A 24258-nucleotide genomic window follows, 5' to 3' on the forward strand; every position below is an offset into this window, starting at 1 on the left:
TATCAATGTGATATTTAATATATTTTAATATAAAGAAACCAAAGAAAAGTCACCAAATTAATTTTTATGCATTTCGTTTATTTAAAAATGAGGACCATCCAGCTTAGTAGTAAGCAACGCCGGAGTTGTCGCGGATCCAGTCAAGCTGTTGGGTAACACGGGTGAATCCGGAGGGCAGGCCAGCGGTGCAGCCGTTGCCGGAAACCCAGGAGGTGACTCCCACCAGGCGGCCACCGTCGTGGAGAACCAGGGGGCCACCGGAGTCACCAGAGCAGGTGGACTTGCCGCCGGAGGTGGACACACAGAGGATGCCATCGGGCTGGTATCCGTAGGTGTTGGAGCATTCCGAGTTACTGATGATCTGCAGGTCGACGCACTCCATCCAGTCGGGCTGGGATCCAGAGGTGGTCAGTCCCCATCCGCAGGCGACGGCCCACGAGTTGTCGTACATGTTGTAGCGATCGTTGAAGCTGGGCAGCTCCACCTTGTTGACCAGGCTCCAGAAGTCCACGTGGGGGGTGCGGATCAATGCGATGTCGTTGCCGTTCTCGTTGGGCCAGTTGTGGTTCTGGATGAAGTCGCCGCTGCCGACGGTGTGGGTGAACTGGGCGTTGGTGCGCCAGGAGGCTCCGTAGTAGATGATCACCTGAGAGGCGGCGTTGGTGCAGTGAGCAGCAGTCAGGACCCAGTTGTTGGCGATGATGGAACCACCGCACCACCAGCCGCCGTTGCCGCTGAAGCCCAGACCCACGGTGTAGGGTGCCTTGCCCTCGTAGGCTGGATATCCATTCACAATGCGGCCATTGATCTTGGTGTCCTTGGGCACGTCCTTGGGATGAACCTGCTGGACAGTCTCGGCGGAGACAGCGGCCAAAGCCAGAGCCAGTACAACGAACACTTTCATGGTGATTGGATCACTTGTGGCCTTTGCTAGACGTCCATCCCTTTTTATTGCGCCCCTTATCGCTGTCTGGAGTAGCCCCCACTCGGCGTTATCCTATCTCTAAGAACTGTGCCCGCTGATACCAATGGAAATTAATTGATACCACCGCGTCGAAGAACATCTTGATAGGCAAGAAATAATAATTCCCTCTTGGGAAAAATCCAAGGCTGATTATCAATATAAGGAAACACAAAAATGACTTTAATTTAATTTAAGGATTAACTATTTTACATTTACATGTACATAACGATTGTAAGATGTAGAAATACAGCACTTTTCAAATTAGGCGCCCATTGCAAGATGTAAGGATTAAAACATGGCGCCCTGGTCACACTGAGCCATGCATTTGCTGTTTGTTGTTTATAAATTCCGCCAAATTTTGTCAATTGATGTCGCAGCATGTCCACTTGCAGTTCATCCGAAATAGCGGAGAAGAAGCGCATTGCGCTGGCCAAGCTGCAGGCCAAGAAGTCCCAGCTGCTGGCCAGCGCATCCACATCCACATCCGGACAATCCACAACGACTGCAACAGGTGGGCCGCAACATGCCCGTGATGGAAATTCGAATCCCAAACAACCGCAGGCCAAATCTCCATTGAATTTCTACCGATCACCGCCTGCAGCGCAGAAGAAGATCAGCAGGAGCGCACCCACGTCCGGTGACAACAAGAGCTCGTCGTTCATGAACGCTCTAAAAGCAATCAAACAGACATCCGCCCGGGAATTGTCCCGAGGAGCCGCACATCCTTACCAACGGCCAAATGGCGGAAGCGAAAGAAACAAGCCCACTCTTTCACTTGGTTCCGATAAGGAGAAACCCGTGACTGTGCAACTCGGTAACTCCATCACTTGCAATCTCTACATGGTCAGCGCACATCGGTTTGCCGCCCAAACCTCTGGATATCATGAAAAGCTAGTCGCCGTGTTCAAGAACATGCCCACCAAATCCTACGATAGCCAAACCCGCATATGGAGTTTCGATCTCTCGGACTACCAATCCCTGGAGACGCATGCAGCGGATCTAAAGCCATATGTCCACGTGGTTGGTATACCAAAGAAGGTGCTAGATCTCTGCCGCCAGCCGCCAATAGTTGCGGAAAGAAGTGTTTTGGCTTCCATAGAACCCAAGCTGGCGGACCAACTAATGCCCTTCCAACAGGATGGGGTATGGTAAGCTTTAAATGTATGCTATGAAACTGCCATTGCACTAAATTTATTCCATCTTATATTTAGCTTTTCCATAGCCCAAAAAGGCCGCATTATGATATGTGATGAAATGGGTCTGGGCAAAACCTATCAGGCCTTGGCCGTAGCCGACTATTTCCAGGATGATTGGCCTTTACTTGTCTGCACCACCGCTTCTACAAGAGACAGTTGGGCGAAACACATCATGGATCTACTGCCGAAGGTGCCCATCCACTATGTCCAGGTGCTGAACAACAATCAACAATATGTTGGTGAGGCCAAGGTGCTCATCACCAGCTACAACATGATGGAGCGGCACGAAGATAAGCTCATGCAGCGAAAATATGGTTTCATCATCTTCGACGAGTCGCACACGCTGAAGAACAGCAAGGCCAAGTGCACGACAACGGCCAAAAGGCTCACGGAACAAGCCAAGCGGGTGATTCTGCTTTCCGGAACACCAGCTCTCTCCCGACCATTGGAACTGTTCACGCAACTTCAAATGGTGGATGGCAAATTTATGAATTTCATGGAGTTCAGTATGTCAGGGATGTATGTTAACCTTTAAACATGCTTATAGGATTCTTATTTTCACAGCTACTCGTTATTGTGATGGAAAGCAATCCACTTTTGGTTGGGATGCCAGCGGCCAATCGAATCTGGAGGAACTGAAGGTTATTCTTAACCTTAAATACATGCTGAGGCGAACGAAAGAGCAGGTGCTGCCTCAACTCGCTGAAAAGAACCGGTAGGATGTTCACTTTGTATATTTAAAAGAAGTCTTCTGACATTTCAAGCATTTTTCCATACGCAGTGAGACTGTGGTCCTGGATCCCGCCCTAGTGTGGACCAATGACGAGACCAAGGAGACCTTAGATGCGTTTAGCAAAGAGCTGAAGACCTCCAAAGGCAGGGCAATGGAGGAGATCTTACTCCGTTTCTATGCACGTACTGCGGAAGTGAAAGCTCGAGCCGTCTGGTAAATAAACGAGCATTGCGAAATAGTCTGTATTTGAATATATTATCCCCAATTATAGCGCCTACCTAAAAACCTTAGTAAAGGAACAGAAAAAGTTCATTATTTTTGCCCACCATCGTGTCATGATGGACGCCATTAACGACTGCCTCAGTGGGTTAAAAGTACACTTCATACGTATTGATGGACAGACGCGTAGTGATCTCAGGTCGGATTTCGTAGACACATTCCAGAAGAAGAGCAGTTGTAAGGTGGCCCTGCTCTCGCTAAAAGCTTGCAATTCAGGAATCACGCTAACTGCAGCTGAGATCATAGTGTTCGCTGAACTGGACTGGAATCCCAGCGTAAGCTTCGATCATATGTTACCGTGGAAATCAGTCTAATATCGTTTTCTTTATCTATAGACCCTTGCCCAGGCTGAAAGTCGTGCGCACCGCATTGGCCAGACAAAACCGGTGATATGTCGCTATCTGATGGCTCACCAAACGGCAGACGACACAATCTGGAACATGCTGAAGAATAAGCAAGAGGTGCTTAGTAAAGTGGGCATCTTCGCCGAAAATCTTCAGAAAGCAACACACACAGCAGCACCGACTTCAGTAAGATACGCTTATAATACTTTGATAAATAAACTTTTCGCTAACTTTATAATTTTCTAGTCCCACAAGATTGAGGAATACTTCTCGCCCAACAAGTCCACCTCCCTTGAACCGGAAAAGGGTAGCATAAAACAATACTTTTCGCCTGCTCCAGCCAATAAGCACCGTGAGCAAAATAATAATTTAGAAAAGGCCAAAGAAAACAATGCCGAGTCGGATATTGCGGCGTTTTTTAACGATGATGATGATGAGGCTTTTCTGGATTTAGATATTTAGATTATGTGAGAGAATTAAATCCTAGATCGTTAAATGAGTTTATTTAAATAAATTGTATTCGAGAATGTTAATGCATTGAACTCTGTGGGCCACGTTTATGCGCATGCTCCACGTCTAATGAAATCTTTCCAGATTGCCGGTTTTATGCGACCTGGCAACAGGCAAACAAACACTCAAGCAAACCTTTTCACTTGTATCAAATAAATAAATACGTAGCAAGTAAGGTTTTGTAGAATATTAGCTAACTGAAATGGATACTACGCAGGAATCTGATCTTCTGGGCGAAGAGGAGTTGGAAAATGAGAACGACATATCCTTCCCCCGCGATATCGTTACTGTAGAGTGAGTACGGTATTGGCAGTTGGTACCTTCTTAATATGAAAACTCCTGCTGCAGGCACTCCTTTGGTTATGATTGTAAGAAGCTCTTTAATATGGTCCTTGTGGATCCCGATACGCTGGTTTTTGCCTCGGGAAACTTCCTCAATTACTTTAGCATTTCGCGCCAGGAGATTTCCTTTCAGGAAACGGTCTACGGCTGCGGAGTTGGATTTGTCACGGTGAGCTTTACCTTAAACATCTTTGCATGATCTAATGTTCCTCGATTGCCAGAAAAACGAGCATCCGGACTACGCCAACCTCTTTACGGTGGGCGAGAATGGCGCTCGGCCCACTGTTTTCATCTACGAGTACCCATCGCTTAATGTCCGTGTAAAACTACTGAATGCAGCCCAGACTTGTTTTACGGCGGGCTCTTACAATAAGACCGGAGAGTTGTTTGCCTCGCAGGCTGGATATCCGGATTTCATCATAACTATCTGGCTCTGGGAGAAGGCCGAGGTCGTCCTGCGTGCCCGGTCCTTCCAGAGCGACATTCTGTTCGTGCATTTTTCGGAACACAATCCCATACTCCTCTGCTCCTCGGGTCTTAGCCACATCAAGTTCTGGAAGATGGCCAACACCTTTACCGGCCTGAAGCTGAAAGGAGATCTGGGTCGCTTTGGCAAGACAGACTTCAGTGATATCTATGCCATGTACATGTTGCAGGATGAGAATGTGATCTCGGGCAGCGATTGGGGCAACATGCTGCTCTGGCAGGCGGGTCTCATAAAGTTCGAGATCTGTCGGAAAGGTCGAAAACCGTGCCACACCAAACCGATTACGAGGATAACCATGAAGAATGGTGAGGTGACCACGGTGGGAATGGACGGTTATGTGCGCGTTTGGTACTGGGAAACGGTAGACTTGGCCGATCCCCCAGAGGACGATTTGTTTGTGGAGATCGATCCGATCTACGAGTTCAAGATTGCCGACGTGGAGCTCCGTTGTATGCAGAAAATTCATCCCTTTGATGAGATGGATTTCACCTACTACGTGCAAGATGGAAATGGAGGTATTTGGTTCTGCGACATTAACACCTACGATGTGCCGCAAAAACCGAGAAAGCTCTTCTCCTGCATTGGCGGTAAAGTACTGACAGCCCAGATGTCCCCAGTGTCGCCCCATTTCCTTTGCATGTCGGAGAGCGGAAAGCTGTTTGTTTACCAATACGATGAGCAGCGCCTGATCCTGGAGAAACAGTTCCCGGCGGAGGGAGTCGATGTGATCTGGTTGGATACGAATATCTCGGTAAAGGGAACCGAAATAGTGGCTGCCTTCAAGGATGGTGTTCTGCGGCAGATGTATCTGGACCTAAGCAACCCAGAAAGGCCAAAGATGACTCGCGTGAGAGCCTTCAAGGCGCACACATCCCCGATTACTGGACTCACTGTTAACCGGAACAGCTCCATACTCCTCACAGGCAGCGCCGACAAGAGCATTTTCATCTACACATTGAGCCAGGATAAGAATCAGATGGTGGACATGCGTCCGCTGGGATTTATCCAGTTTGCAGCTATCCCGAACTGCTTCTACTGGCACGATACGGAGCCCACCGTGGTCCTGGTGGGTTGCAAGAGTGGTGACCTGTACGAGTATAATATCCGCACAGAGGTCACCGATCAAGAGACTTACCTGTCCTACAACATAACTGAAAACTCGCGGATGCGTTACACAAAGTTCGCGTCCATTAAAAGCCGCATCCGACGGGACATCAATCGGGAGAACGCAAAGAAGCGCAAGGAACGCAAGCGGGAGCGCAAGATGAACGAGGTGGAGAAACTGAAGAAGGCCAATCCCGGCCTGCAGATCGACATGGAGTCGGCGCTGGCCGACTCGGAACCGGATGAAGAGGAGGAGCCGCTCCACATCCCGGCAGTGCCCAACGCTATCATCTGGCTGCGTTACACCGTCCGAGACACCATATGGGTGTCCATGGCGGGCTACGATGCGGGCTATATCTATGAGCTGGAGTTCGGTGCGGCGGAGCCCACTCGAGCCACCATCATTGCGGAGGCGGATGACATCGAGATACACTCGTATTGCATAATGTGAGTGTAATTTCTTATTCCTTCACCCAAGATCCCGACATGTCCACCTATTTTCTCTTTTCCAGCGAAGACTTCCTACTCTTTGGTCTACACAATGGACGTATTCGAATCAATCGCATGAATCCGGACAATTTTACGGACCTCTCCGAGTTCCGCATCTATCCGATGCACGACGGCCTGAAAGGCACCATTCCCAAAATCGATATTAGCTACAGTGGCGAGCACTTGCTCACTGTTGGCTACGATGGCAACGTGTTCCTCCACAAGTGGAACGGTCCGAAGATCGTTAGGAACAGGCTAAGGGATATACTGCCGCCCCTGCCGGAGGGAGTAAGCCAGATTCCGGACATAGACGCGGAGGCCACATCCCTGGAGCAGGATAAAATCAACGCGGAGCTGCGACGCCAACAGGAAGCAGCCGATGCACATGACCGCGATGTGCTCAATAAAATCGGAACACTCCAGAACGTCTACTTCGACATTATCAAGCTCAACGATGAGCTGCCGCCGGGTCTGAGGGCCAAGGATACCGACCTGCTTCTGGACGATCGCATCACCCGGCAAATTCGAAATGAGCTGCAGGCGGAGTTGGATGATGTGCGAGAGGATCTGGCCTACGACTTGGAATTCGCCCAGGTGGGACACTCGAAGCTGTACAATCACTTCCTCAAGCAGCTCGTCCAAGTCCCCTTCACAGTCAATCCTTTGCGGTAAGTAAACGGATGCACATCATCCCTACCAACTCAACATTGTACTTGCAGTGCTGAAGTGCCGGGTGTGGCCACATTCCGCCTACAGGCTCTGGGAGAGGAGCACGCTCAGATTAAGCAGGATATCGAGGAGCGCCTGAAACGGGAGCACGACATGGGGTAAGTGGGGAACTTCAGGGTTCACCTCTTCACACCACGATCAACACCAGAAATATACATATCTATCTCTCATATTATACATTCAACACAAGCAGCCTTTACACGGAGGATCGAGTACCAGAACAACCGGAAGTGTAAGCCACACAAGTTCCTTAAACCTTTGATCACCTGCCCACCATAAATTATTTTTCACACCACCAATGCATGCTATTACAAGCCAACTTTCTATTAATTACTTATTGTCGATATCCACTTAAGACTACTGACCGCATTCATTACAGACTGCATGATATTGTGGTGCCCGAGAGATCGGACGAATCCATTGGGGAGCCCCCGCCGGAGTCGTTCTTCTTTGGACGCGATCCGAAGAGCATCGAGCCGCGCTTCAGCAAGAAGATGATGCGACTCCTGAACCGCTACCGAAAACGTCAGCTGTACGAGGTGCGCCGCATCTTCGACTGGGACAAGTTGGAGCGCCAGAAGCCGGACCCCAATCGTAACCATCCCGATGACGATGCCCAGATCGAGGATGCCAAGCGCAACCTGGGTGACTTCAAGCTGAAAATCGGATCGGACTATGAGCCCAAGTCATCGGAAACCCTGACCCAAAAGTACATCGAGATCGTGGAGTGCCGCGAACAATACTTTGCCATGGTGGACGCCTTCAACCAGATGGTGGTGGAGCTGCGCGAGCGCAAGGGCGATCTGGACCAATTCATCAGTGCCAAGAGGAAGCGCCTTGAGGTGATTCATAACTATCTGCCCGTGCCGGACCGTCAGCCCTTGGAACCGATTCAGGAAACGGACATGGACTTGGAGTACCCAGACCTTAATCTCATCGAGCACTATACGCCTGGCTGTGGTGTGGAGATTGACGATATCCTTACCCTGGAGCACACTGCAGAGCAGGTGGGTGAACTGAATGTTACCACCTTTACATCTTTTACATCTTTTGTATTCCCAGGCGATAGCCAGACTGGCTCCAGTAAGATCCGCTGGCAACATAAGCCTTTTCAGTATGCACGGCTTGGATGTACCCGAGCTGCACGAGAACACCGCCTTCACGATGCTCCAGATCTCGAAGCTGGCCAGAAGTCTGCCCAATGCGGAGCTGACCGAGGAGTTGCTTAATCTGCCGCCTAACAGTGATCCGGCCTACTTTGAGTTCAATGAGGAAGGCCAGGTGCCGTACATGATGGAGACCCGTCATCGTTGGCTTCGCAAGTTACTTGTGGAACAGGATGCCATACGGACGGAAGTGGACGAGGAAGTGCGGCAGTTTGACAAGGCGCTGGAAAAGCTGCAGGTACGACGCTTCCACATCAAACTGGACGCCGAGTTCATGACCGCATTCATGAACAGCCTCAATCAGGAGCTCTACATTTTGCGCGACAGCGAGGAGATTGAGACACAGCTGCTTCTGAACGCCAAAACGGCGATGAGCACCCGGAATGATCTACAGATGGTTATCAATAGCACCAACAGGCAGTTGGATGAGCTGAGGCGGAACATCGACAAACTGGGCGAGCAGATTGTGGCCCTCCAGGTGCTCTTTGCGACCACCGTTAAGGGTCACAAGTTTTTCGACTTCCTGCGACGCATCTTCAAAAAGAAGTGGCGTCCACCGAAGGTATCCAAAGGGGATGACGAGAGCTCCTCTTCCTCCTCATCGTCATCGTCATCCAGCGAGGACGAGCAGGCCGACAACAAGAGTTTGGACTCACTGGACATGACCACCATCCGACTGGACGAAGCCACCTGCCCCACCGGCCTGGATCGATCGCTATACGACTTGGCCTTCTCCATGCGCGCCGACCGCCACGAACTGGAGCGAAATGTGCGGGAACTGATACGCGATGTGGAGAACAAACGCAAGGAAATCGCCGAAATGCAGATCAAGATGAAGTTCCACGAGGAAGTGTACCAGCGCGAGAAGAATGCCCTGTTGCAGTTCCGGGTACGTAACTCTATTAGAGATTGACCTCCATGCTAAAGCATCCTCTACTTCTTACTTGCAGCGTAACCGCCAGCAGGAAGTCAACAAGGTACACATCAGTGCCATTCTGCGTATGGACCAACTGCAGCATTTCTATGACGGCGACGACTACCGCGACCTGTCCAAAGCCATACTCTTCGACGCCGACATGCTGGTGGACCTGCGGCGCCGGGCGGATCAACTAAGCGAGGAGACACAGGCGACCAAGCGCTGGCACCGAATTAACTTCATTCACTTGAGGCGCATGAACACGGACATAAAGTTCATGCGATTCGAGATTACGCGGCTCGAGGAGGATATTCGCCAGGCCATGATGAAGAAGTTCGGCATTATTGTCAATCTGGATGAGTTGGAGGAGGAGGTCCTGAGGCGTTACATTTTCGATCTGGAAACCGACGCCGAGGATGAGCTTAAGGCGCTCGAAAAGGAGCTTTTGGAGAAACAGGTACACATTTGCTTACATGAATATGAGATTTGTTTAATATCCAACTATTGTGCTTCAGAAAGAACTGTCTCGCTGCGAGGAGGAACTGGTCCTGGAGACCCAGAATAACACCGAGAAGGTTAACATAATGACCGTGCTGCGTGAGGAGAACAACATCCTTCGCACTTTGTTGGACATTCAGAACAAAAACTATGCCAAGTGGAGCAATCCGAATGTACTGAATCTGTCCTACGATATTGAGAAGCTGAGGGGCATTGAGAAATCCTTGCTGGACCAGATTGAAGTGGGTACTTCTTCTAAGCTCATTTCAAATCCTTAAGACACTATACTCAACAGTGCCTGGAGCGGGAAATCTGCGCCCTGAGGCTGAAGTCCAAGCCGCTGCAAATCAATTACGAGTTCGAGTTGGATCCAAATGCACAGCCACAGGTTGTGACCAGTGAAATAATGCCCAATGACGATGCAATGGTTTGTCCGGCCATCCTCAATGTGGATGCCTACATGCTGCCACCCATGCCCGATGAGTTCATCATGGATCGCGTACAGACCATTGTCCAGAAGAGTTTCAATCGCTTCTTTGGGAAGAGCACCACTCCGGAGAATGTGCGCAAGTTTGCCCAGCGTTCCTCCCTTTATTTGTGCCAGGCCGCCTACAGTTTCCAGGTGATAATAACTAAATCCAAGACGTTTAGCTTATCTCACCTAATAATTGTGTTATAGGGTCGCTACACGGATCGCATAGCCGAGTGCATAACGGAGCACCTGCAGACGATTGTGCCAAAGAAGTACTTCATCCACATCAGCGGCGAGGAGCTTCGCAAGCTATTCAATGAGGTGGTGGCTGTGTTCGACTACGAGCGCTCTGATGTGAATACCGAGGAGCTGATATCCGGAATTTTCGATCACGCCAAGGACTCGCTGTGCGCCCACATCCATCTGGGCGATTCCGACGTTGTCAACCGCACCCATTTCATCGTTGCTCACATGTTCAAGGAGCTGATTGAGGTGCTGCCGCTGGAGGAGTTCCAGTCCGACGAGACCCTTAGCATGATTGTGGACGTGCTGGAGCGTGAACCGATGGTGGATCCTCGAGCCATCGCCGTGGAGCAGCTGATCGAAAGCACACTCCAGCACGCCCAGGAGAATCTGATCGATGGGATTACAGCGGTTCCCGTTCGCAATCTGGGCAGCTCCATTCAAAGAGACTTGATAAAAAGACGCCAATATAAGCAGCCCAGTTGTGAATCGCCAATGTCGGTGCGGATCGCTACGAAAAAGCCAGGAACAAGCAGTGGGCTTCCTTTCTAGACTTCCATTGCGCACTTCCCAGCGCCCAAAAAGGCAAATAATTGGGTAAAAATTCAAAAAGGAATTATTATTGGGAACTTGACAGTATCGGATTTATTCAAAATAACTGAAATCCCTTTTTGGACTTATTAGGTTCCATTTTATTACACAATACATATTTTTTGTACAGTTTTTTTTGGATTTCTGAAAAACATGTATATTTTATCATAGCATATCTTTAAATCTGATTTTGTAAAAGTGTGTGTTTCTATAACTGTCGACCTAACAGCAGTACTTACAAAGTTACTAATAAATTGTGAGTGGCACAATTCCATCTTTTTTGTATTTTAATTTACGTAGCACTCGTAACATCACAAAAATAAAAACGTCAAATAAAAATATTCGCAGTGCGCGCTGCAAAAAATGAATTTCGAAAAAATCTAGATCTGACGGGAAAACTTAACGTCATCACTAATTTCGATTGGCTGGCAACCCTGTTTCTGACTCAGAGAAACTGCAAGTAAACAAAGTGCGACTTCAAATTGCAAACAAGATAAGAGCCATCATGTCCAAGCCATCAAAATCGGGTCCACCAAGCGAGAGTAGTGCTCCGGCCTACGATTATCGCAATTCCGGCGATGCCATGGCCATGGTAATACGTTTATTCGATTACAAAATAAACAGTCGCCATTTAAATAGTGTTCGATTTCTAGCGAGCTCCACCACCAACGTATGAAGAAAGCCAGCGAAACGGCGGTACCGGTGCTGGGGCCTATGGCCATCCACAAGGAGCAGCTGCTCCGCCCAGCCAGAATCAGTATTACGGCATGATCAGCCACCAGCAACAGCAGGTGCCTTTCAGCGGGCAGCCCAACTACGGTATGCATCCTGGCACTGGCTTCGGACTTGCAGGTCCCAGTACGTCGGCTGGAGCAGCTGCCGCACAGGTGCTACACTTGGACTCACGCGCCGAGGTGAGGACAAATTCCAGCGGAAATGTGGTCATTCCGCCTCCTCCGCCGGGCTGCCTGCCCACACCGGCTCAGTGGGCGGCCATGCAGGGTCAGCCTGTGGTTCTCAAGCAAAAAAAGCGTTCCTTTTTCTAGATTACACCAGGCACACCACTTACTCGAATATAATCATGTTGTACCCTTTGATGTTATAAAATAAACGATGCGATCCATTTCGTTTCGTCCTCGCGTATATTTGAAAGTTCCCTAAGCAAACGAACATGTCGCCGGTGAAGTGGTTAGGTTCAGTTCACCGGCACTGAACGTACTAAACACTACTGGATGCAAACTACTCGAAGATGTTCTCAAAGTATGTACTATCGAATGACTGGACACGCACGAAACCATCTTCTCCGCCCGAGGCATAACTCTTGCCGTCCGGATGGAAGGCCAAACTGTTGATGGGTCCGAAATGGCCCTTAAGTCGGGCGAACTCCTCCTCGTATATCAGATGGAAGAAACGCGAGTCGAACTTGCCAGCCTTCGTAGACGTAGTGGTGACCTCCATGGCATCTTGACCGCCGCCCAGCACGACATGGTCCAGGATTGGGCTGATGGCCGCCGAGTTTACAGGTCGCTCCGTCTTGTAGGTCTTCAGGCACATTAGAGACTCAGAATCGAACAATTTGGCGGTGGTGTCCTTGGAGGCGGTGACAAACATGGTGCCATCCTTGCTCAACTGCATGTCGTTGATACCAGCGCTGTGATCCGTGCCAGAGTCAACCACCTTCTGGCCCTTGCGGATGTCCCAGATGGCAATGTTGCCATTATCGTGACCTGGAAACAATGATTTTAAATAGATTGTAATAGAATATCAGGGGAATACCCACCAGTGATGATGGTCTCATCCAGAGGACCCCACAACATAGAAGTAATTTTGGACTCGGTCATCGGGATACGGAGCGTGGGCTCTTGCTCCGACAACGAGGAATCGGCGTTGCGGACATCGATGAGGAACAGCTCACAGCTCTGTCCCATTGCTTTGTCCGTTGAGTAGGCTGCCTGGTTGCCGGAGAAGCTGAAGTTGCTGGTGCGCACCGACGACTTGGTCGGAATGGAGGCGATAACAGTGCCGTACTCAACGTCCCAGATCTTGGTGGTCATATCACCGGCGCCGGTGATGAGCTTACGACTCTCCCAGTCCACATCCAGGCACCAAACCGCACCCTGGTGACCATCGTAGGTGCCCAAACGTTCTCCGTTTAGCGAGTACCACACATTGGGCTTTTGATCCTTCGAGCAGGAGAAGAGCAGGTCGCCCTCACGGTTGTACTTGATTTGCGTTATAGAACGCTCGTGGCCCTGCAGCATCAACGGACGCTATAAAAGAGTGAATAATACGGATTTTTAGCAACAATTTAGACCGCTTTTAAGGTTATGTTTGTCCCGGAATATCACACGACTTTCACACTGTGCAAGTAGTTGTAACTTTGGTTAAATTCTAGAGGAACCCCTCCGAAATAATGTAAACTGTGTAATCCTTGACTACGCACGCACCATTTTGTTTTATATTGTTAATTGTTGCGAGAAAACTAATATTTTTGCAACAACATCCACGCAGCACAACACGCCAAAAGAGCAGTGTGACCGTGGCCTAGTTCAAATCTCACTTCAATATACCAAGGGGATTCTATTCTATGTGAGTCAAATTAGAGTCGATAAGTTAGCGGCGAAGGAGGAACGGTGGAATTTGCAGGAGGTGAATTTCAAAAAAATTTTAAAATATGTTAAGAAAAGAAAAAGCTCACTAACTATGTACGACTTAAGTTTATAGGGCTTAAGAAAGTATATAAAATGTTAAATTGTAAACTCGGCCCCCACTTTTTAGGGAATATTTCGATTTTTTTTATAAAATTATCAAAAGTTTTCGAAAATATGGCATAACAGTGGGTCAAGTCATGTCGCAACCTATGCATAAAAGAGATCTTAAAATTTATTTTATTTTGTGGTTATTCGCAGAGAGTGTTTCGAAATGCCGTGCTTATAGGCCTTTGTAGAATATATTAAGTAAGGATCCTGGAAAAATTCATCAAAAAATTATCTACAGTTACAGTTTACAGTTAGTGTTAGTACGTGCAACTTGTGCAAAAAGGCGCGAGTTGAAAACATATTAACAACTACAAATAACAAAGAAACAACAACGTTTTGAATTAAATATTTTGTAATAATATTTTTAACGTTAAATCTCCCAACTTAGCGCGTACACACTCCTCATACACTGCTCATATACACTCTTCAAAACAGCGCTGCCACCCTTCGTAACCAGGAACGGTGGTTCTGATCTCTAAACATATCAGGTGCTGCCATTCTATTTGTATGAGATAATATAATATTATAATAATATTTGTTTAAGTAGCTGTTTTCTAAAATAGCTGGCCTCATGAATCGATATTATTTAATATTATCGATTTTTTGGGTGACCATTTAAAACGATAAATATAATATAATACGTATATTTCTTCGTGCCGGAGGGTATTATTTATCGGTAACTCCGTGGTCACACTGGTGACGTTTTAGTGAAGAAGTTGTGTTGTTTTTTTTTATTTCATTTCGTTCAATTTTCGTTTGCCATTCGTCATCGCTTTCGTTGGAGTGTTCTGCTAAAAGTGTTTTTGTGCGCCGTAAAGTTTGATCTTTTGCATAGCTTTCTAAGAAACGGAACTTCCGGAATCCGGATGAGCGAGCCAAAACGGTAAAAGTCGTCGGTTGTTCCGTTCAACGTCCGCCTGTTGCATCTCTCCCTCTCTTTCCCGCTGCGCTGGAATTGGGGTGGAGCTCGCCCCCTCTCTTTCGCGCGTCCATTCAGCTGTTGCGTTCGCGTGCGTGTGTGTGAGTGTGCGTAATAAGATTTTCATTCTAAAGGAAAATACGCTATATTTCACTAGTTTTCGGCCAAATAAACGTGCTTGTTGGCCAAGATATACTCCAAGCTGAGGAGAAAAGGCTTTATATAACTCGAAGTGCTTTCCACCTTTGTGCGTTTGCCAGCTTTTCTTCTCATCCATTCGGCCAACTTGTTTTGTCCGCCTGCGAGTGTGTTGGTGTGACGGTAAGTGTGTGTTTGCGAGTGTGCATACATGTTGCTATTAATTTACGCTTTCTGCTCGGCTGCTTCAATTAATTCTTTAGCTTAGTCTCGATGCTTTAACTCGACTACTTAATTGCCACACATTTCGTTTTCGCAAGCAATAACCGCTTGTAAGAAACTGCGTAACCTCCCTTTTTCCTCCCTCTCCTCCACCAATCCTCCTTTTCCACCTACCCACCGCCTATTTTCCATTCCCCATTGCGGTTGTATTTAAATTTGATTCGTTCAATTGTGAAAATCGTGGTTTCACAAAAATTGTGAAAGTTTCGTTTTTCCGAAGCATTGCTTTTCATACTTACTCGCACACTTCAAAAATATACAGCTATGGTCAACATAGTATTACTAGTAAGTTTAATAAACCGTTCAAGTATATTTTTGATAGCATATGTATGTTAAGGCTTGAAATCAAATAGGTGTATTAATAAGATCATTTTAAAAGAGTAAAAAACAAATCGTGCGAATACTATTTTTCAAAATATTTTTCTCCTTTTGAATTCTGTTTAAACTGGCAGTAATATAAGTTTTTTTTTTTAAATCTTTAGAAGGAACATACCTTGAAGTAATTAAAAACAAAATGATCATTAGACATACTTAAAAAAACGTTGGTGAAGGTTATAATCATGAGCCGAATCAATATCATAGAAAAACAAAACGACAAATGAAAGTTAAAATGCATTTAGCTTAACAAATTAGTTGGGCGGCTTAATACGCGTTACTCGTATAGTGAAAAGGTATACTAGACTCGTTCAAAATTATGTACCAGGTTTAAGAACACTTGGCCCTTGCCTTAAAATCCTCTGTACATTCGATGTTCTCTTTTTAATATTTTTTAAGTTTTTAAAACTCTTAGGCAAAGTACTTAGGCGAACAAAAACTGGCCCAAAAATATTGGACCACTTTCAGGCATATACATATATCTTTGTGGCCAAGTTTGAAGTTGTATGGTATTAATCGTTTTTAAATCACGGTATCACTTGCTTAACCAAAATATACAATCGCTTAGAAGAAATAAATAAACATGAACCTTTTTCTTTTAAATTGAAACTAATGCTGTTACTAGTAAAGTAATAATGATACTAGAGTATGTATCAGGTAGAATTATAATATAATTTTTAAGAGATGAGCTAAAGAAATTTATTATTTTTAGGGGTGACCAAGCGATAAAACCTATTTTTAAAGGGTGGGCAAAATTATAACACGAATACACTTTTTCTTTAACCGACAATGACAAGAGAGAGCGCTATAGTCGAGTTCCCCGACTATATGATACCCGTTACTTAGCAAGTGAAAGTACGAACGAGAAATTTCAACACTGACTGTTGCGGCGGTTTGTGGGCGTCAGAGTGGCCGTGGCAAAAAGGCTTTTGACAAATCGAGAGAAATTCCTGAGATCTCGACGTTCATACGGACAGACAGACGGACGGACAGACGGACGGACAGACGGACTTCGCCAGATCGCCTCGGCTATCAATCCTGATTTTGAATAAATGTACTTTATATGGAATCTCTTCCTTATGCCCATTACATACTTTTCAACGAATCTAGTATACCCTATTACTCCACGAGTAACGGGTGTAATTTAATCAAATAAGTTTTTTGGTTTAATTAATTAAAATTTAGTTTTTATACTTTTACTCTTCAGCGTTACCTTCATGTTAAGCATTACCTAAAGATGCTGTGATGGCGAAGATGGCATCAGGAGATCTATCGCTGACTAGCACGAGTAGCCAGGAGGGTAAGTTGCCCAATTCATTCAAAGAACCCACCCATAGCATCTTTAATTTTAGAAGAGAGCTCGGAGTATGTGGGCTATGATAATACCCTCAGACCGCCGTCCAACTCCAGCGGCAGCACCACAGCTGCCAACATGTCCAACAACAATGGGCCCTCAAAGGGCGTCAATAGCGGAGTGGGCGTGTCGGGCATTTCCGGTGGAAAGGGCGCCAACTACGATATACTGCAGGCGCAGTACAAGTCCGCCCTTCTGGAGCTGAATACCTTGCGCCACCAGCATGCGAGTACAAAGCGGCGGTGCGATGAGTTAGCTACGGAACTAACTCTATACCAGGAGCACTACGTGGCCGATCGCAACAAGTTCACGGATATGGTGGAGGAGAGCGCCAGATTTAAGCGTTTGCTGCTGGAAACCCAAAACCAACAGAGCCAGCAGGCCCAGAATGGAAACAACCAAGTGCCGCCAGTCGGCAGTGGGAATCCTTATTACTTTGGCAAGACGCAGGGATGCGATGGAAGCTGTATTGAGAAGCTGGCCGAACTGAAGAAGGAGCGAAATATGGTCGCCGTGGAGAGGGAGAAGTACAAGAAGTCCTACATCGAGCTGGAAAAGGATCGCAACTACTATCGGGAGCGAGGCGATGAAAACCAGAAACTGAAGGTTCTACTTTCTCAGGAGAGTAAGAATGTGCTTTCCCTTACCGAGGAGCTAAATCAACTGCTCTCCGAGAAGGACAACGTGCTGCAGGAGCACCAGAAGATGTCCGACGATCTGGTTCTGGCCAACAAGGAAATTGAACGGCTCAAAAAAGACGAACAGCTTGCCAGGGCCGAAATCAAGGTTCTACAGCTGGCCAACGCGGACCTTAAAAAGCGCGATCTTCTGAAGTCTCGCGATAGCTCGTGGTCAAAAGAATTTCCAAGTGGGAAGGAGCTGGAGAACAGCAAGGAACTGGAAAAGCTGCGCAAGAGCCTAGAAAAGGCTCTCTCGGAGGTAGAGCGTTCAAGCCAGGATGCCGAAGAAGCAAAGCGCGTGCGGGATTGGGCCATATCGCAACGTGAAAAGATCGTGCAGGAGCGGGATTCAGTGAAGACGCTCTGTGACAAGATGCGCCACGAGAGAGATAAAGCCATCTCAGACTCCCTGATGGCCATCCGAGATAGCGAGAAGATTAAAAAGCAGAAGGACGAAGCGCAGAAGAAGATCGACTTGCTGAAAGAACAAATGGAGCAGCAGGAGCGCCAAAATCTTGACAGTAATGCCTCCGGGTCCCGACGCAGTTTTCGCCTAAGCAGTTACGAGGGTGAGGATCTCCTGGAAGTCGAGCTGTCCGGCTACGAGCACACATCTGACCTTGGCATCATCCTGGATGACAGCAACAAGCGAAAACTGGTGTGTGGCGTAACCAGCAGTTCACCCGCATGCGGGAAGCTCAAGATCAACGATGTAATCTGCAAGGTGAACAACTTGGACTGCCAGTCTTTGTCGAAGCGGATGGTTCTTGACGAGATCCGCGCCTGTGCTCCTCGTTCCCTCCTGCTCGTTTCCCGAACTCGTCACAGCAAGCGGCACGCCTATTCTGTTCAGCTAAAGACTAGGGATAGGGATTGCCCGCATGGCCTGCAACTGGACATGGGAGTGTTCATTGCCAAGATCGAGCAGAACACGCTAGCCTTTTACGAACCTGAGCTGGACGTTGGCGACCGAGTGTTAAGCATTAACAACAAGTCGATGGACTCGGTGCAATCTATCGAAGAGGTTATGCAGCTGCTCAATAATCCCCGCAACGATGGACTGAATCTGTATGCCCTGAAATACGTGCAGGATCAGTTACCCCCGGGAATGACCACCTCGTCGGCGCAGACAGACTCCATTGACTGCATGCAGCATGTTTCGAGTGCCGGTGGAGGAAGTGGGCCCAGTAGCGCCACCAAACATCCGTCCAGGTTCGCGGAATTTTTCTTCCGAAAGCTTAAGTTCAGCAAGCCGGGCACGCCAGAGGATAACTTTGAGCAAGAGCACGACGACGCCATCGCTGCTTTGGATTCGGTGCTCAGTGAAAACAGCTCTGAGAAAAGCAAGGAGAATCTGTTCAACCGCAAAAAGCGCACCAAGAAGGAGAAGGAGGCCTCCAAGAGCATGGGCACCTGGCCGCGGACAAACATCTCGCACGAAAACCCAACGGGCACCATGCGAGGCAATGAGAAGAAGCGTGCTCTGATGTCGCTGTTTACAGCCGGTCCGATCAATGTGGACAAGGATGACGAGCTGATGGGCGATGTTGGAGTGCCGGAAAAGCAGCCAGCAGCGTTGATCCAGGACCAGTTGCCTCCACCGCTGCCCCCACAAATGTCAAAGCCACTGGCCCACATTCGCGGATCCAATGGGGGCGCTATAAAGACGCATCCAAACCGCAATTCTAATCCGGTGAGCTCGGGAGTCTCGGCATTGTTTCCCCCCGGACCCTCCAATGGAATGCCCACCGCTGGTTATCCCACACATCCGAGGCATTCGCTATACGGGGTGACTGCCGAGGAGATCAACCAAAAGCCGATTCAGCGAGCCCCCTTGATGGGCGCCAATGCCAGGGTTAAAATGCCCTCACAGGAGCGCTACGGAACCAGGCCGCACAGTAACCATCGCCTGTCGCTAAATATCACACCCAGCGGGGATTTCTACCAGCCCAAGACCAGTGGTCAGCAGGCCCAGCAGCAAGTTATGAACGCCTCGTCGGCCTCGGCGGGCTTTGGAGTAGGATCGGGATCAATGGGCGGTGGAACGGGTCCGGCGGCCGGAGAGTTTCCAGTGCGCAAGCAACAGATCTATGACGTCTTCCATCCGCCTCCACTGCCCAAAAACAGCTCAGGATCGAATCCCAATGCTGTGTTTATGCCACTTAATCCGCCCAGGGGCAGTCACCCGCTGCCCGTTGGACAACCGCCGGACGTGGTGTCCCTGAAATCGCAGAACTCTATAGAGTCAATACTGTCTGCCAAGAGTCCCGCTATCAGCGAATACGGGATGTACGCCAAGCGCCATGTGCCGCAGGCAGTGAGGCATGTGCCGAAGTACCCGAGTGACAGCGAGAGCATTGGCTCCGGAGTTCACGGAGGATATGGCGGGTTTCTCCAGTCCACCCATATGCCAGGAAATAGACACACGCAGCTCTTCCCCACTTTTGGACCCGGTGGTCGAGGCAACCGGAGATCCAGTCCATTGACCCTGCCCTCACCACCGCCTCAGCAGCAGTTGCAACAGCTCCCTGCGGCGACGGCACCGCACGACAGCGTTGGAATACCCACCGATCTGGACTACCATCCGCACCATCACACGCAGACCAACCCGATGCCGCATCCACATCCCCATCCGCATGCTCCTTACTTGGATTATGGACACGGTCCCTATCCATATATGGGGGTGGGCGGAGGAGTCCCTGGAGTTGGTGGAGCTATCTATGAAGGCGGAACATTTCCGCGCAAGAAAGACAATCAGCGGTTAAGGATTCCATCAAATCCCAGTGTGGCCAGCAAGAGCAGCAGTATGGTGAAGAACAGCTCTGGCAGCATCGACCACCACTATGTGACGAGCACGGGACCTGCCTCCGGAGGATCCATGTCTTCGGATCGCGCACCTATGTCACTGATGAGCTCCAGTATTCACAACAGTTACGGTGCAAATATGGCAGGAGGAAATGGAACTGGATCGGGCGTAGGAGTGGGAGGAGGCGGTGGAGGAGGAAGTGGCCGCGGTTCGCCCATGCCGCAGGTCCATGTAGAGGTGCTCAGCCATGGAGGCGGCGGAAGTGGCAAGCGCAACTCCAATGTGCCTGCGGATTTTCTGTGCCCCGGAGACCTTAGAAGAGTCACCATCGACAAGCGCGACAAGTCGCTAGGTATCACCATTCAGTGCAACAACAACGGCGGCGGAATATTTGTTTCAACCGTCGCTGACAAAAGCACCGCGATGCGTGCCGGTCTCCAGGTGGGCGATCAACTCTTGGAAGTATGTGGTATTAATATGCGAGCGGCCACGCAGGAGATTGCGGCCAACGTGCTGCGGCAGTGCGGCGACTCCTTCACAATGCTCGTTCAGTACAATCCGGAGAGTAAGTATATCAGCCCCTCCCGGCCCACAGTATACCATTCTAATTGTGATGTTTCCCGCAGAGTTTCCTTCAATTGAGTACGAGGGAGCACACAACATGGAACCAGAATCTCCCGTCAACCATTCGGGCTCCCCGACTCCGCGCAACTCTCCGCGTCCTCCTGCCCGCAATTCGCTCTTCCCGTTGCCGATGCAACCGCAGGTTCCATCAACGAGATCCGGCTCGAGAGCTCCTCTGTCGCATCAGTCGATCAAGGACCAGAGCTTTACCGACAGCCTGGAGAACCAGTCGGATATCAGCAGCAGTCAGGACATGCCTTCATCGGCGGCCACTACCACCACAACGACTGCCTCGGCCACCTCGACGGTGTATGATGAGGAACCCAAGCCATCCTTGCCGCCGCCACCTGCATCCGTTCCAGCAGAGAGTACGTAGCCACCACTCTACACCCACTACTAACCACACTCCCGGGGTAGTAGCAATTCCCCATAGTTCGATCCTTCGGCGGAGAAGGTAACCGTGCAGCAGGAAGTGTTTCCGGCTGTATAAGGTACATATTCTCAGGGTCGTAAAAAACAAGGATTTCAGATTAAAAGGCTCGATTTAGAAACTCTATATTTTGTTGATGTGGTCATCCAAAATCTATAATCTATAAAAAACATTGTAAATTTCCAAACGGAAGTTTATCAGCGTTATTTTCACATATACAGTATGTATCACAGCTTCCTTCTTACTAACAAAGCCATCAATCTTTCGAATTTTGCACATGACATGACATAGAATTTCTATTCCAGCTCTAAGGTATGTCACTCTGCACATGGACAAGTCGAAGAACCTGGGAATTAAGTTATTTGGGGGCAACAAAGTTGGCATCTATGTGCACGACGTCGCTGCGGGATCGCCTTCTGATCATGCAGGAATTCGCAAGGGCGATCAAATACTAGAGTACAATGGTGTGGATCTGAGCGGAGTCACCGCTGAGCAGGCAGCCAATGAGATTTCAAAGCTTACGGATACGGTCACCATGCTGGTGCAGAATAAATTACACAGTAAGTAGAGAATCCCTATGGGGTTTATTACAGATTATTGTAGTTTACATATTATGATATGCAATGTATTCTCTGCAGCCCTAAAGCAAATTAAAGACGAGCCTGGCGACTCCTTTTATATTCGCGTGGGGTTTGACCGGACTGGTGAGTTGAACGAGGACGATTTGCGCTTTGTTAAGGACGAGGTGCTCTACGTGGATAATACGGTTTTTAATGGCACCTTTGGTTTGTGGCGAGCCTGGAAGCTGGATGCCATGGGCCATCGGAAGGAGTGCGGCATAATACCCAGTCAAATGAAGTACGTGTACAAATTACTTAATTCAAATTGGTATTTTATTAACAAATATTTTATCTTTGCAGGGTGGAAGAGGAACTTCGATCGGGTGAGGTGGTGGAATGTGATACGGGCACTGCTAGACGCGGCAGCACTTCGGCCAGGAGATCATTTTTTCGTCGCAAGAAAAACCAGCGCAGCTCGTCTCGCGACTCCACGGAGATTGCCAGTTTCAGCAACACACAGCTTAGCTTCTTTCCAGACTTAGGTCTGCTCAACGATGATGGTGGAGCTCTTAGCTACCAGCGTGTAGAGCTTTTAGATTGTACGTTATTATTTATGAAAACTAAATGAAGTGAATTGATGTATAGGCCACTTTCTAGCTCCCATTCGCCGGCCCGTGCTGATCATCGGACCGTTGTCCGAATGTCTTATAGATCGCCTTAAAATTGACTTCTCCAACCTCTTCAAACTGTGCGAGGTGACGGCCATGGACTGCTCGCAGGAGGCCATGGAGGAGGGTCTGAAAGAAAACATCTTTGTGGACTACCGGCGGAAGGCCAACAAGTTTGAATGCACCACTGTGGAGGCCATTAGCAATGCCTGTAAAAATGTACGTAATTTGAGCAATTTCTATACATATTTGTAAACTTTAAATATCCCTTACAGGATCGACGTCACTGCATCCTTGACGTTTCTATCTCCGCCGTAGAGCGTCTGCAGCGCCTACAAATCTATCCAATTGTCCTCTTGCTGCGCTTCAAGTCCGCAAAGCAAATCCGCGATATTCGCGACTTTGGCACCGACAAAATCCCAGCCAAGGCGGCCAAGGAGATGTACGAGCGGGCCATGAAGCTCGAGACCGACTACAAGCAGTACATATCAGGTAACTGCTTATAACGCTATCAATCAGAAATCCCCTTATAACATCTTATTTTCCTGCAGCCGTAATCCCCGGCGTCAGTATCAAGCACATGTGCACCCAAATCAAGGATGCCGTCGACAAGGAGCAGGACAAGCTGCTTTGGGTGCCCGTATCGAGTGGTTGATCCAATCGGATCGCCGCCTGAACAATTTGGACTTAGGAGCATCCTAGTTTTAGTTATTAGCACACAACGCGACACTCACGATTAGTATTTTTCAATGCGCATCAATAGTATCAAGTTCGTATTTGTTTTGTTCAACGCAGAGTATTCAATTGGCGCCAACTTGCAAGTTAGAAGTTAGGGCGCGGTATTTCTACCTGTTTCTTGTCTCTGTCACCTAATTAATGTCTATAGACTTACTTTTTATTTGCGGTTAGTCTGACCGCTCTGACAGCAAAATATGGTCAGCTTTGATCACAAACATGGAAAATGCTTCCACAATTTATATATCTAATTTATATATACCGTTTGGAACCCGATTTTCTTCTCTGGCGACATTCTTCGCCAAAAGTCTGTTTGTATGCAATGAATTATTATGTAATTGTAAGTAAGCGCAACTATATTTTATATTATTTACCCAAACGATTCGATTAACTCGGTGGCAATAGAGTGTGGCTTTAAACCATTCAACTGTTTAACTGTGTATATTAAATAGTTTCGACTAATCCAATTTCCTTTAAGAACTGTTTCAAAATCAAGCTTTACTTAAAACTTTTCTTATTCTGGCAACTGCCTTTGCCCGACTAGGAAATTAAAAACACGACTAGTTAGGCAACATTAGAAGTTTTATTTAAATGAGTGATAGACGAAATGCTATCACTAGCCTTAAGTGGTAACTGGTTAAACTGAAATGAAGTGCCTTAAATGCCTTCAAATTGCTAAAAAAATAAACCCTTTTCTACAAAACAAATACAATTTATAAATCTAATTTATCATCGTACCCTTGTATTCATTAAAGAGTAAACAGTAATATATCAACGTATTAAATACAATAAAATCTATTTTATACATAAGCATTCTAAATATACCGACTACATTTTTGCAATAAATATTTTTCCAGAACGCCTA

At 47.9% G+C, this 24258-nt stretch overlaps 6 protein-coding genes across 6 annotated transcripts; 4 read left to right on the top strand and 2 right to left on the bottom strand.

Moving 5' to 3' along the window:
- Positions 1 to 57: 57 nt before the first annotated feature.
- On the bottom strand, positions 58 to 928 carry LOC122620342 (serine protease 1). The gene has a single exon (XM_043797765.1). It carries the CDS (start codon positions 902 to 904, stop codon positions 104 to 106), a length of 801 nt encoding a protein of 266 aa, XP_043653700.1. The 5' UTR covers positions 905 to 928; the 3' UTR covers positions 58 to 103.
- A 349-nt stretch (positions 929 to 1277) lies between these two features.
- On the top strand, positions 1278 to 4043 carry LOC122624815 (SWI/SNF-related matrix-associated actin-dependent regulator of chromatin subfamily A-like protein 1). The gene is made up of 7 exons (XM_043804532.1): positions 1278 to 2112; positions 2176 to 2666; positions 2725 to 2875; positions 2942 to 3106; positions 3165 to 3447; positions 3508 to 3702; positions 3763 to 4043. Exons 1-7 carry the CDS (start codon positions 1343 to 1345, stop codon positions 3976 to 3978), a joined length of 2271 nt encoding a protein of 756 aa, XP_043660467.1. The 5' UTR covers positions 1278 to 1342; the 3' UTR covers positions 3979 to 4043.
- Positions 4044 to 4167: 124 nt separating this feature from the next.
- LOC122622538 (cilia- and flagella-associated protein 44) lies at positions 4168 to 11274 on the top strand. The gene is made up of 11 exons (XM_043801067.1): positions 4168 to 4320; positions 4375 to 4537; positions 4590 to 6406; positions 6472 to 7116; positions 7168 to 7275; positions 7557 to 8184; positions 8240 to 9232; positions 9294 to 9716; positions 9775 to 9999; positions 10053 to 10379; positions 10437 to 11274. The coding sequence occupies exons 1-11, from the start codon at positions 4229 to 4231 to the stop codon at positions 11022 to 11024; spliced, it is 6009 nt and encodes a 2002-aa protein (XP_043657002.1). The 5' UTR covers positions 4168 to 4228; the 3' UTR covers positions 11025 to 11274.
- Positions 11275 to 11347: 73 nt separating this feature from the next.
- LOC122622551 (DAZ-associated protein 2) lies at positions 11348 to 12206 on the top strand. Its single transcript, XM_043801093.1, has 2 exons — positions 11348 to 11655; positions 11717 to 12206. Exons 1-2 carry the CDS (start codon positions 11569 to 11571, stop codon positions 12107 to 12109), a joined length of 480 nt encoding a protein of 159 aa, XP_043657028.1. The 5' UTR covers positions 11348 to 11568; the 3' UTR covers positions 12110 to 12206.
- LOC122622543 (eukaryotic translation initiation factor 3 subunit I) lies at positions 12187 to 13642 on the bottom strand. Its single transcript, XM_043801080.1, has 3 exons — positions 13511 to 13642; positions 12844 to 13333; positions 12187 to 12790 (listed from the first exon to the last, which is right to left on the bottom strand). The coding sequence occupies exons 1-3, from the start codon at positions 13511 to 13513 to the stop codon at positions 12303 to 12305; spliced, it is 981 nt and encodes a 326-aa protein (XP_043657015.1). The 5' UTR covers positions 13514 to 13642; the 3' UTR covers positions 12187 to 12302.
- An 867-nt stretch (positions 13643 to 14509) lies between these two features.
- LOC122617868 (disks large homolog 5) lies at positions 14510 to 24201 on the top strand. The gene is made up of 10 exons (XM_043793893.1): positions 14510 to 15062; positions 16744 to 16836; positions 16889 to 20941; positions 21003 to 21368; positions 21736 to 21990; positions 22069 to 22288; positions 22351 to 22589; positions 22648 to 22877; positions 22934 to 23150; positions 23210 to 24201. The coding sequence occupies exons 2-10, from the start codon at positions 16782 to 16784 to the stop codon at positions 23311 to 23313; spliced, it is 5739 nt and encodes a 1912-aa protein (XP_043649828.1). The 5' UTR covers positions 14510 to 15062; positions 16744 to 16781; the 3' UTR covers positions 23314 to 24201.
- Positions 24202 to 24258: the final 57 nt, after the last annotated feature.

Source organism: Drosophila teissieri, chromosome 2L (assembly GCF_016746235.2).
Source record: "Drosophila teissieri strain GT53w chromosome 2L, Prin_Dtei_1.1, whole genome shotgun sequence".
NCBI lineage: Eukaryota > Metazoa > Arthropoda > Insecta > Diptera > Drosophilidae > Drosophila > Drosophila teissieri.